We start from the raw sequence: 12322 nt of genomic DNA, 5'->3' as shown, positions 1-12322 counted from the left end.
GCCGGCCGCCCGTCGCTCGCCCAGCCGGCTCACGCTCAGCACGGCCTCGCCGCCGCCGTGGGCCAGGATGGCCTCCTTGTCCTTGCGGCGCGCCAGCTCGCGCCGCTCGCGGAGGCCCACGTACCAGCCCACGCTGAAGCCGGACACCACGGCGCCTACCACGAAGGCCGCCACCGACGACGTCACCAGCAGGTTCACCGACACCAGCCCGGCGCGCTCCTCTGCCAGGCTGGCCCGCAGGAGTCCTGGCCGGGAGCGCCACGTGAGAGGGGCGGCGGGGACGGCCCGGGCCCGCCTCCCGCCGCCGCGGCCCCTCCGGCTGTGCGCCGGTCCTCTCCGAGTGTGTCTGTCCGTCTGTCCGTCTGCCTCCTGGTGTCTCTGGGTCCCTTTCAGAGCCTGTCTGCCTGTCTCTTGGCATCTCTCTGCTGGTGTCTGTGTGTCCTCTCCCGAGTCTGTCTGTCTGCTTCGTGGCCTGTCTCTGGGCCTCTCTCTGTCTCTCCCTTGCCACCCCTCCTGGAAGTGGAACCCCTGCCCCTCCAATGCCCTAACTGAGGCCACCTCCGTCTTTCTGGGCCTGGGCATCAAAGGGCACTAGGAGAACCCTGGTGGTGCCCAGCCCCCTGCCGTCCCGCACTCCGCTTACCTGTACAGTCCCCTAAGCCTGCGGTGCTTGCCCCGGACACGTCCTGCTCAAAGGCGCCTCTAATAGGGGTAAGAAAGGCAGTCAGCAGAAACCTCTCTCTCACAGCCTGAGCATCAGGTGGACCAGACACGCTCCCCCACACCGTCTCCCCCAGTACCTTGTGCCGGGACTGAGGAAGATGCAGGAACCATCAGGGGCCCACCCGCAGTACGGGTCCTGACTGCCAATACAGTTCCTAGAGCAGACAAGTGACCCAGTGGGTCCATCAACCACGGTCCCTTACGAGGCACCTCTGACTGTCAGTTCCCAGAGTCCTTGTGACAAATTTTTGAGCTAGGGGCTACTTAGTCCCCCACTTTATAGATAGGGCTCAGGACAGTTCACTTGTGCCCGAGTGGCAGAGCGGGGCCTGGAGTCAAGGTGTCATTACTGCCGTGAGGGCAGGCTCCAGGAAGGATTTCTCCTTGTTGAGGGCTCAGCTGAGCCTGGGGGCGCACCAGGACGTTACATCTGATCTTGCCCCCACTTTAAAGGCAGGAGGACAGCTGTCTTCCTGACCCCAGCTTTCGCTCCTGCTGCTCTTAAAGATTAATCAGATCTCACACCTTCCTCTGTCCACAGCCCTCCAGGGCTCCCACCTTTGAAAGCCCAAGTCTTCTCCATGGCCCACAAGACCCGGCCCCCGCAGGACTGCCCCATTCCCCTCCCGGTGCTCCCCTATTCCCTCTCTCCCCCTCGCTCACTCTGCTCCAGCCAGTTGGGCCTCCTTGAGGTTCTTCCAACATAAAAGGCCCGATCCTGCCCCAGGGCCTTTGCAGGGGCTGTGTCCCCTGCGTGGCTCATCAGCTCATTGTTCAGTGAGTCAGAATGCTGTTGGGCCCTGGTCTTGCACTTGGTTCCCCTGGCTTCCCATGCTCATTTCCCCTTGCCTCCCCCTCACCTCCACCGCCTGCCCCCGGGGGCACTCACTTCATGCACCCTGAGTACTGCTGGCAGCGGGCCACAGGCACGCGGACCACACAGCGGGGGAAGGCTGCCAGCAGGCCACCTGAGGCTGTGTCCAGCTCCAGGCTCAAGAGCCGCTGCCCTGCCTCGCCGCCGCCCGACCGTCCACACCTGCGGGGGTGCAGATTGGTAAGACTCGAGGGGGAGCCCCATCTCCCCACCCACCGGTCCCACCTCCGGACCTCCGCCCACTTCACCTGTCTGGCCGGTAGGTCTCAAACTCCTCCAGGAAGACACTGGGCCCCGTGGTGCCCGAGGTGCTGGCATTGGGCCAGATGAGGAACTTGAGGACGGTGCCCACCTCGGAACCCAGGAAGACAACGGTGTGGTTGCCCCAGGGACCAGCGCCCACATCCACAGCCACTCGCGTCAGCTGGTGCCTGGGGCCAGGGTGGGCAGGGGTTAGGCTGGTCCCATAGCCCCTGTGGTGCCCTGGGCACCTGCAGAGACAGCACCCATGCCAGGCACAGTGGATGTGGGCATGGGAACATGGGTGCACATCACAGAGAGACAGACCCCCAAGCTGGGCTCCAGCCTGGGCGCGTCTCCCCTTTCACCTCTCTCCCCCCGTCCCCACCGCGCGGCCCTGGGTCACTGCATGCTCAGCTGTCCGGAGGGCCTGGTTGTAGCAGGACCGCTCTCCTCTTTGCCCTCATGCCCACAGGGGGCCCCATTCTTCCTCCCCACCCACCACCCCCGGCCTGGGCTCTCATCACCACCCACTGCCCCGCCGGGACCCAGCCACGCATGGGACTGACCGCATTAGAGTTCGCACGATCCAGGGCGCGTGGCCCAGAGAGGGCACCGCTTCGTCCATCAGGGGGTGGGTCTTGACAAAGTTGAGGATCTCGTCCGGGAAGGCGCTGGAGGCATTGTACTGCATGCCGGGAGCCGCACAGCACCCGGGGCTAGGTGGGGAGGAAGCGGTGGTCAGGGTGGACTCGGACATCCCTACACAGGGGTTCTGATTTGCCAGGGGACCTGCTGCCCTGCCAAAGGGCCTCAGTTTTCTGCGTCTGTGTAATGGGTACAGCTGAACTCAGCAACAGATAACCACCTGGAAGTCCCAGCCCTTTGTCCTAGGGTCTGGACCCCACCTGGGCACCTGTTTCAGGAGCGAGGGGGCTCTCACCGGGGCCGCGGCACCTGATCCTCCGGCACGGGCGTCCAGATGGACTCAGGGGACTTCTGCTCACGGAAGCGGCCTTCAAACACAGCGGCCACCTGAGTCATGTCAAAGGCGCAGACAGCCGAGCCGGGGATGCTGGGGGGGTTAGGTGAAAGGCAGCGGTGAGCCTGGTGGAGGGCACTGCCTTGGACAAGCACGCCGGAGAGTCTTTGTCCCAGTAAAGCCGTCAGATGTTCCCTCCCCTGGGTCACAGATGCCACCTACCCAGTCCAGTCACTCTGCTTCCTCATTAGGGCTCAGACCGGACCACAGGTCAGCTCCTCCATGGCCACCCATGTCCCTCCATGGCCACCCGTTGTCACTTGCCTGGACATCCAGTCTCCCAGATGCCACTCTTGGCCCCTTTCAACCCATGCCCCAGGGGGCTCTCCGAAAATGCACATCTGACCTTGTCTCTCTTCTGCTCCTCATTCTCCCATGGCTCCCCAGAGCTCTCAGGATACAGTCCAGGCTCCTCCCAGTGGCTCGTCACCTCTCTGCCCTCATATCCTCTACTCTCCCCCTTGCCCCCTCCTCTCCAGCCACGGGGGTGGGGGGGCCTCCTCCCTATTGTTTAAACATACCAAACTCACTGCAGCCTCAGGGCCTCTGCACGTGCTATTCCTCCAACTTGGAATGCTCTTCCCTCTCCTGCCATCTCACACCCATTGGTGGCATTCCAATGTCCCCTCCTCCAGGAAGCCCTCCCTGACCCCCTCCTCTAAAGGCAGAGGATGAGGACATCCCCCATCTGCCCACTTCTGATCAAAGGGCCATGGAGGGTCTGTATCTGGCTTTGTCCCACCCCAGCCTGGGGCTGATGCCGCTCGGGAATCCAATCTGGCCCAGCCCAGGACCCAGGGAATATATGATGAATGTGGAGCGCTCCGCTCCTGTCCCCCCAGTGCCCCAGTTTGCTCCCCTCGGGGCCCTCTGACCTGTTGCTGGGAGTGGAGAAAACAGCCAGGACCACGGGCCGGCCCCCCAGGCTAACCACACCCGTGACGGCCTGCAGCACATTGAAGTAGAAGTGGGAGTCCCCAGGCACGGAGCAGTTGAGCCGCGCCTTCAGGAAGGACGTCCACTGCTTCTCCAGCACCCGGGGGGAGCCTCCCAGGTCATTCTTGCACACCCGGGCCACGCGGGACACCACCACCTGTGCGACAGCAGACAAATGGGGGCCTGAGCCCCATGTCCAGGAGGCTGCCCTCAGGCCGCACTGGCCATCACCCAGGCCGGGATGGAGGAGTCTGTCCCTGGCTCACTGTGTGACCCCAGACAGTCACCATCCTCCTCTCAGCACCGCATTCCCCAGTGGAAACGTGGGGATGTCAGTGACGGTCCTCGCAAGCATGGCCATCCCAATCCGAATCTCGCGTGTTTGCGGATCGCTCACGGTGTATCAGGCACATAATCCTCATCATCTCCTACACTGCTCCCAGACTCTACAAAAGAGGGGACGATATCCCCATTGTACAGATGGGGAAACTGAGGACCAGAGAAAGAGAAGTGACTGGCCCAAGGTCACACTAGTAGTAAATGGAAGATTGTGCACGTAACTGTCCGGCTGCCTGGATGGATGGATTCCTGGATGGATGGATGGATGGATGGGTAGATGGGTGGATGGAAGAACAATTTGAAAGAGACCATGGTGGATAATGAGAAAAATAATAAAGGAGATGATGGATGGGTAGAAGGATGTGTGTATGGATGAACGGACAGACGGGTGATGAAGGGGTGTGCGGGTGCACCGATGGGCGGGTGCACGGATGGGCGGGTGCACGGATGGGTGGATGGGTAAGTGGATAACTGGGTGGTCGCATGGAGGAGGAATAGATGGACGGGCAGACGAAGAAGAACATCAGGACAGACCAATGGGTGAGTAGTTCCGTGAGTAGATGGATGAGCGGACGCGTGGGGAGACGGATGAGCGGACGCGTGGGGAGACGGAACGTTGAATAGCATGGATGAGTAAGTTACGGGGGGGCGGCTAGACAATTGGATATACGGAAGGGTGGACAGATAGAGGAGGAGATGAAGGAGCTAATGAATAGGACAGATAAGTGGCTGGTCAGGGATATGAATGAACGCTCAGGTGGCTGCATAAATGGGTGAGTAAGGAAGAGAGTGGGACGTCGAGTAGATGAGCAGATGGGTGGATGGATGGATGGGTGATCGTTGAGTCGATGGGTGGGCAGACGGGTAAATGGATAGATGATACGTGAGTGGACGGAATTGTGGGCGGGCTACAGAGATGGGTAAGTGAGAAGGTGGCTGAGTGCGAGGGTGAGTGGACAGAGGGATGCACAGTGAATGAAGGACGGATAAATGGTTGAGAGATGGGTGGGTGGACAGGCGAATAGCAACGACACCAGGCCTGGAACCCGAGGTGTTACTGGCCTTCAAACCCATGAACCTCAGCCAGGGCTGTGTGCACCAAGGCCGCTCCATAAACGTCTTCCAGCCTCAGGGGCCTGGTCCTGGCTGGAGTGGAGGGTCTTGAGGATAAGAGGTGGAGGGTGGCAACTCTTGCCCCTGGTGGAGATTCACCTCTACTCCCCACTTCCCACGACCAGAGTCTCTCAGCTCCACGCCCCACTACCAGGAGTGGGAGAGACAGGACCTCACCTTCTCCAGGTAGTTAAACTCCATCGCGATCTCCCGGAAGAAGAAATAGACGTGGCTGCCCCACTCCACCGCGTGGACAAAGTAGGGCTCTGTAGGAAAGGAGGGGGCAGAACCCAGTCCCTGACATGAGAAACAGAGTTTCTGGGGGCTGTGAACACATCAGCTTGGTGAATGCTTTTACAGTGGAGGGGGGACACTGGCCAATTACCCAGGCAAAATAAAACAGACTCAAAGATTTTGGGGGTGGGTGTTGGGTGTCAGAATCCTAAAAGCACTGTCTACCCTCCACAAACAGCAATATCAGCTATCTTTGTTGAAGAGCTAAGTTCCCGCTATACACCTCTTGTAGTTCCATTCCAGGCTTCTAAACCACCCATTTCCAGCAAGTTCTACTTTAGATCCGACTGAAATCCTTCCTCTAGCTTCATCTTCAATGAGGTCAGTAGGTTCCAAAGATGAGATGGGAGCCCCCTCCCTGTCTCCTCTGGGGCTCTTATTCTGGTGGGGGGATTTGATGAATGCCTGCCCCACCTTTGAACCACTTGGAGTCGTGTTTCACGGTTCGCAGAGTGGGCCGGTCCCCCAGGCTGCGGTAGATGACAGCATCGATGGCTAGGAAGTCGGTCACCGTGGCGGTGAAGAGCATCCCTTCTGGATGGGCGTGAGTTGGGGAGAAGCAGGTGAGAAGTTACATCACAGAGGCCAGGGGCGGGGTGAGTCAAAACTTGATCTTCCAAGACTGAGCCCAGAGCCCAAGGAGCTCCTGTCCCTACACTGAGCCCTGACGCCACCTAAGCCCGAGACCAGGTGGATCTCAGCTCCCCCAGCTGAGCCCTGACCTTGGCTGAGTGCTGACCATGGCTGAGCGCTGACCATGGCTGAGCGCTGACCATGGCTGAGCCCTGACCTTGGCTGAGTGCTGACCATGGCTGAGCCCTGACCTTGGCTGAGCGCTGACCATGGCTGAGCCCTGACCTTGGCTGAGTGCTGACCATGGCTGAGCGCTGACCATGGCTGAGCGCTGACCGTAGCCGAGACTCTACCTGCATCACAGCCACCTTCACACTAACCCAACTCCAAGAGTGGAAAACGCCACATGGGTCGGGGCTGGGCCCCATCAGATGGTCAGAGCTGGGGGCACTCACCGGAGAAGAGGGCAACGTTGGCGTGTTTGGGATCATACGGGCAACGGGCCATGCCGCTGATGTTGTCCCCGAGGGGCTGCAGTGTGTCCATCTGCAGGGGGGACGGGGCCTGAGTGACAGAGCTCCTGGCCACACCTGGCAGCCCCCCCACCCCTGAGGAATCCTGCCTCCACCTTGGATGCTGTGGTCACTGTGGCGACCATGGCTTTGGTCAGTCATTGAAGCTCTCTAGGGCTTAGTTTACTGATCTGCGAACGGGTCTAAGAGTCAGTTCCAGTTAATCCTATAACTGGCTTGTAGCTTAAATAACTATGGCTTCTGGGATCTCCTTTTGAAGCCTCCTCTCGAGGAGGGCATATCCAGTAAGGCTTCCCGTAAGAGGTGACGTGGCCTGGGGAAAGGGCTTGGCCAGCAGAGGGCAGGTGAGCCAAGACCAGGAGGTTGGCCCTGGGGCAGGCAGGGCTGTGAAAGGCGGGGACTCACGCTGTAGTTGGCACACACGGGGTTGAAGGCATTGGAACCGCACACAAAGAGCGTGGATTCGTCCCGAAGAAGCAGCACCTTTACAAAATTTCGACACTCGCCCTGTGGTGGGGCGGGAAGACAAAAGCAATGGTGGGCGTGGCCACGGGGTGGGCGTGGCCAGTGTAGGGGGCGGGGTGGGCTGCAGAGTGGGGCCGGGGTGTGGGCGTGGCCAGGGCTGGGACCACATCAGGGGCTGAAATGGGACTGGATCTTCCAGGGGACTGAGGAACCCGCCACCGCGTAGGAATACTTTGCATCGACGGTCACGGAAGGGATGGCGTTCCGGCAAGACCAAGGCTGTGGGCGTGGCCATGCCTGAGGACCACCCGGGGGCGTGGCCAGGCTCTGGGCGTAGCCACGGCAACGCGAGGGTTCTGGCGGGGGACGGAGACCCAGGGACATCTGCCCCGGGCTGGGCCGGATTGGGGCGTGGCCGGAGGCGTGGCCGGGGCCCACTCACCTCCTGCTTGCCCTTCATCCGACACACGTTGATGTCACTGGGGTTGGAGCGCCAGGTCAGTTTCTGAGAGCAGAGGGAGTGGTGAGGGGAGCGGGACCCCTGCCGCCCAATTCTTGCTCCCCGGCACCGTGTCAGGGCCCCCTGGCAGGAGCCTCAAGTGCTGCCCCCACCCCTCCCACCTGGGCCCCCTCCTCACCCGCTGGTACCGCAGCTCCGTGGTCGTGGGGGGCTCCAGCTCCACCCGGTACAGGTTGTCCCTGGGGGAGAGGTGCAGCTAGTGAGGATGGGAGCCTCCCGCCCCCGCCCCCCCCCTCCTGGCAGCAGCAGTCGTGTCCCGCACGTAACACGCAGGGGCGCGCTATGCCTCAGCCGCGCCTGCACCACGGAACATGCCGCGTGCTCCAGCGTGCCATCGCACGCCTCCCCGGGCCCGAAAAAGACCCGCAGGTTCTAGGGCCCCATCCACCTTGACACGCCACCTCACGCTTACACACCCCATGGCTCTAGGGGCCTAGTCCCAGCATGACGAACTGTCCGGTGCCCCTCCCACCACCTCTCAGAGCTCCCAGGCTCCCCCCGCGAACTGCAGGTCAAGGTCACTGGCGACCTCGTGTGGAGTCCAGCAGTCACTTCTCTGTCCTCCTCCCCCTCGTGCAGTGTCTGACTGACTCTCCCCCCCAACCCTCGCCCCCCTTCTCCTGGGAACTCCCCAGGGACGTCACTCCCCTCCCACCCCTCCGGCCCCCTCCGTCTCCCATCCCTCCTCCAGTGCCCAGACTGGGTCCTTGGGCCTCCCCACCCGCTCCCCTCCTGGGCAGCCTCATCCACTCCCCCCATTCCCCCACCCCTGGTCTATGGCAGGATGACACCCACAGTCCTGTTTCCAGCCCAGGCCTCCCCTGAGCTCTAGACTTGGGGTCTGGCTGATCCTGGAGGTCTCTTTGGGGGGGGGCTCCCTGGTGTCTCACACTCAGCTCAGCCACGCCGCACCCGACTGTCCCCTACACCTGTCCTGCCTTGTTGCTCATCTCAGCCGAGGCCACCCTGTCCTTCCAGGGATGAAGGTCACAACTTGGGAGCCACCCTCAACTTGCCACTTCTCCTTGCCTCCCCCACATCAGCCAATATTGTCAGCTCTGCCTTTAATGTCTACCAAGAATTTACCCACGGCTCATGCACTCCGGGACCAGCATCCTAGCTCACCCTGAACCAGGGCAGTCGCCGTTGCCTTGGTCACCCTGCTCCTGCCCTCGTTCTGTCCTTCCCGCAGCAGCCACCAGAGGGTACCCATGAGCACCTGAGCCAGGTCCCACCCTCCTCTGCCCAAAGCCCTCCAGGGCTCCCACCTCACTGGGGGAAAAGCCCAAGTCCTCCCTGAGGCCCACAAGGCCCTGCATGACCTCCCTGTCCCCTCTCTGCCCTCCCCTCCCCCCTCTCTCCCCGTGACCCACTCTGCTCCAGCCAATCGGGCCTCCTCAATGTTCTTCCAACACCCCAGGCCAGATCCTGCCCCAGGACCTTTGCATAGATTGTGCTCCCTGTCCAGATTTCTCCCTCTCCCCCGAAATGTCCCCATGGCTGGCTCCTTATCACCCAGGTCTCAACTCAAGTGTCATCTTCTCAGAGAAGCGCTGGAGCCCCACATCAGCAACCTCTGTAGAAACCAGGGAATTCTAACCAAAAAGCTGTAACCACCTGCAAACACACCATAGCAGACTCCGGGCTGTAACCACCGGTGGAATTCAGTCAGCACCCTTTCTAAAGTCCCACCCCAAAGATGCCAAACTGTACTCCAGCCAAACAATACGGCCCATCAAGCAAACCTCCCCCAAATGCTGCTACCTGCTCCCCACACCTCACCCTACACTCTGCCAAACAACCCCTCATACCTGTCCCCGATGAATAGGGTCCTGTTGACACGCAGGACTCGCTGGATGTTGAGGTCGTCAGCACCCTCTGCAGGGGTCAGGCGTCCTGGCCCGCTGCCCACGAACACAGGGTAGTGGTTCAGGTCTGGGGGAGGGTTGGGGAGGGCTGTGATCCAGGGCTGGGGTGAGCCTGGCCTGGTGAGCCCTTGAGGGAAGTGGACAGCAGACCCAGCTGGGACCCAAGACCCTTCCTCTGGACCCCTGCTCCCCCAGGACCCCCACTCACAGTCCCTGGGGGCCACGCTGAGTGGCGGTGGCTCCTCGGGGAAGAGGCCGTTGGCTCTCCCCAGTAGCAGCAGTAGGAGCAGTGGGGCCGGGCGAGGAGGGGGCGCTCGCGGGGTCCGCATGGCGAGGTCGGGGCGACGAGAAGTGAGACCTGCGGGCGAGGGGCCTGGTTGGTGAGCTGCGGGGCCTGCAGTCCCGCCCTCCGCCGAGAGATGGCGCCTGCGAGCCGCAGTGGCCTGGCCCTTCGAGCACCAAAGACACTCCCCATTGGGGTAATAATAAAACACACCACCAACCACGGCAATAATAGTAATGCCGGCGCTTATTTAATTATCAGAAAGACTTTCTGACCACATCGTAGTGAGAGCTCCGGAAATGGTTTCTAACAAAAAGCTAATAATGACAATATTTAAATGACTTTTAAATGAAATGATATTAAGTAATTAAAAAACAGTCACGATAACGACAGACAGAACACTTAACAACCCGTACTTAAGTAATTCAATCTCAAAACATATATTCAGGAATTCTTACAATTAAAACACAACAATCCTGGGGCACCTGGGTGGCTCAGTCAGTTAAGCAACTGACTCTTGATTTCCACTCAGATCGTGATTTCAGTGTGGTGAGATAGAGCCCGGCGTGGGCCTCCTTGCTCAGCGCGGTGTCTGCTTGTCCCTCACCCTCTGCTCCTCCCCCCCACTTGCTCACTCTATCAAATAAATTAATAAATATATCAAATCTTAAAAAAAAAACAACCCACAACAATCTTAAAGTGAAAGGCTCAAAAAAAATTTTCAGTGTCTTAGAATTTAGAAACCACAATCTGGGAACTGCTATCCTTTAGAATCGTAGAATGTTGCTGGCCGGGGACCTCAGAGGGGCCCCGGTGTGTCTGACTTCCTTCCCAAGTCCAGTCTTTCTGGCCTCTGCTTGAACACGTCAGTGACAGGCACCTCGCTACCTCTCAGGGGAGCTTGCTTCCCGCCCCCCGTTCAAGGTAATTTGAAGCACCTGCCCGGTGTGCAGCATGGAGACTCCTACCGGATGATGACCGGTTAGTGGAAGTGTGAGCAGAACTCACCCTCTGGAACCCAGCCCTCCACACCCCTACCAGCAGGGGTGCCGTCTGGAGGTGCTGAGAGAAACCTGCAGCCTCGTCCTTCCGGGAAGCCTCAGGCAAGCCCCGTGCCTCAGTTTCCCCGTCTGAACAGCAGGGACATCTCCACGCCCTGTCCTGGCCTCAGAGCTCCAGATTCTGAACCCCTGGAGGTGAAGGTGGTACGGGAACTTTGGCCCTGGAGTGCCTGCCTCTGAGGATTCAGGGCCAAAAAACAGGAAGGCCTTGCGTGGACCAGAAGAGCTTCCTCTCTATGACCCTGGACTTCCAGGGTTTGTGACTCAGAGGATGCCCGGATCCCACGTGTTTGCGGGACATGCCTCTACTTCCTTAAGAGCTTCCTTCCCTGGCTCCTCCCCTACTCCACAGCCTCTCATGGCTCCCAGTGACCCCAATCTAGGTCCCAGCCACTGCAGAGCAGTCAAGGCCCCCAACATGGCCTCCAGCCTGCTGCTGCCCTCCCCCCCAGCCTTCTCCCCCAACAACACCTGCCTGGGTCATCCTGGCCTCTCAGGAGCGCTGTCCTTTTTTTTTCTTTTTTTTAAACATTTTTCTTTTTATATTGTGTTAAATTTACCATCTTAACCATTTTTAAGTGCACAGCTCAGTTGAGCACTCACACTGTACTGCAACCATACCCACCCTCCGTCTCCAGAACGTTCCGTCTCCCCACACGGAGACTCTGTCCCCAGGAAGCACGGACTCCCCACCCCCTGCCCCAGCCCTGGCTCCCACCATCTCCTCTCTGTCTGTGTGGACGGGACTCCTCTGGGGACCTCCTGGGAGTGGGGTCCTGTGGGATGTGTCCTTCTGGGTCTGGCTCCTCTCACCGAGCACAGCGTCCTCAGGGTCCCTCCATGTCGTGGCAGGTGTCAGGATGTTCTTCCTTTCTAAGACTGGACTCTGTTCCAGCTTGGGGATGGACTGCACTGCGCTTATCCGTCTACCTGTCGATGGAAACGCGGGTTGCTTCCACCTCTTGGCTATTGTGAATAAGGCTGCTAGGAACTTGGGTTTGCAAACATCTCTTTGAGACCCTGCTTTCAATTCTTTTGGGTGTAGACCAAGGATCACATGGTGATTCTATGTTTCACTTCTCTGAGGAACTGCCCCCACCTCACATTCCCGCCAGCAGCCCTTCCTTGCTAACATGTGTTCTTTTCTGGTTTCTTGATAGTTGCCATTCTAATGGGTGTGAGGTGATGCCCTGTACATTCTATTCCATGTTTTATCAGAACCTTCCAAACAAGGCTTCCATTCAGTGGCCATGCAGGGCTCCAGAGCCAGGCTGCAAGGGTTCAAAGCCCAACTCTGCCATTTACATGCTGTGTGACCCTGGACACGGTCTGGCCCTGGGCCTCAGTTTCCTCATCTGTAAAATGGGCATGGGAACAGTATGGATCTCCTAGCTGTGGCAGGTATTAGCACAGCACCTGGCGCGGCGCAGGTGCTCAATAAATGCTAATCACTATGAT

General features: G+C 59.6%; 1 protein-coding gene across 1 annotated transcript in view; it reads right to left on the bottom strand.

Annotated features, from left to right (window-relative positions):
- The window catches only part of SEMA6B (semaphorin 6B), a 12833-nt gene extending 1466 nt beyond the window's left edge, over nucleotides 1-11367 (bottom strand). Inside the window, exons 1-17 of the mRNA XM_040629546.1 lie at nucleotides 10812-11367; nucleotides 9729-9878; nucleotides 9464-9587; nucleotides 7771-7831; nucleotides 7575-7637; nucleotides 7073-7174; nucleotides 6590-6680; nucleotides 5976-6095; nucleotides 5445-5533; nucleotides 3755-3972; nucleotides 2781-2912; nucleotides 2407-2556; nucleotides 1846-2028; nucleotides 1613-1759; nucleotides 801-878; nucleotides 644-702; nucleotides 3-245 (exon numbers count right to left, since the gene is read on the bottom strand). Coding sequence (XP_040485480.1) covers nucleotides 3-245; nucleotides 644-702; nucleotides 801-878; nucleotides 1613-1759; nucleotides 1846-2028; nucleotides 2407-2556; nucleotides 2781-2912; nucleotides 3755-3972; nucleotides 5445-5533; nucleotides 5976-6095; nucleotides 6590-6680; nucleotides 7073-7174; nucleotides 7575-7637; nucleotides 7771-7831; nucleotides 9464-9587; nucleotides 9729-9849 — 1981 coding nt within the window. The 5' untranslated portion in view covers nucleotides 9850-9878; nucleotides 10812-11367. The remainder of the gene's footprint in view (nucleotides 1-2; nucleotides 246-643; nucleotides 703-800; nucleotides 879-1612; nucleotides 1760-1845; nucleotides 2029-2406; nucleotides 2557-2780; nucleotides 2913-3754; nucleotides 3973-5444; nucleotides 5534-5975; nucleotides 6096-6589; nucleotides 6681-7072; nucleotides 7175-7574; nucleotides 7638-7770; nucleotides 7832-9463; nucleotides 9588-9728; nucleotides 9879-10811) is intronic.
- Between the last annotated feature and the right edge of the window lie 955 nt (nucleotides 11368-12322).

Source organism: Ursus maritimus, unplaced genomic scaffold (assembly GCF_017311325.1).
Source record: "Ursus maritimus isolate PB19 unplaced genomic scaffold, ASM1731132v1 scaffold_14, whole genome shotgun sequence".
Classification (NCBI taxonomy): Eukaryota; Metazoa; Chordata; class Mammalia; order Carnivora; family Ursidae; genus Ursus; species Ursus maritimus.
This window is presented reverse-complemented; position numbering and strand designations above follow the sequence as displayed.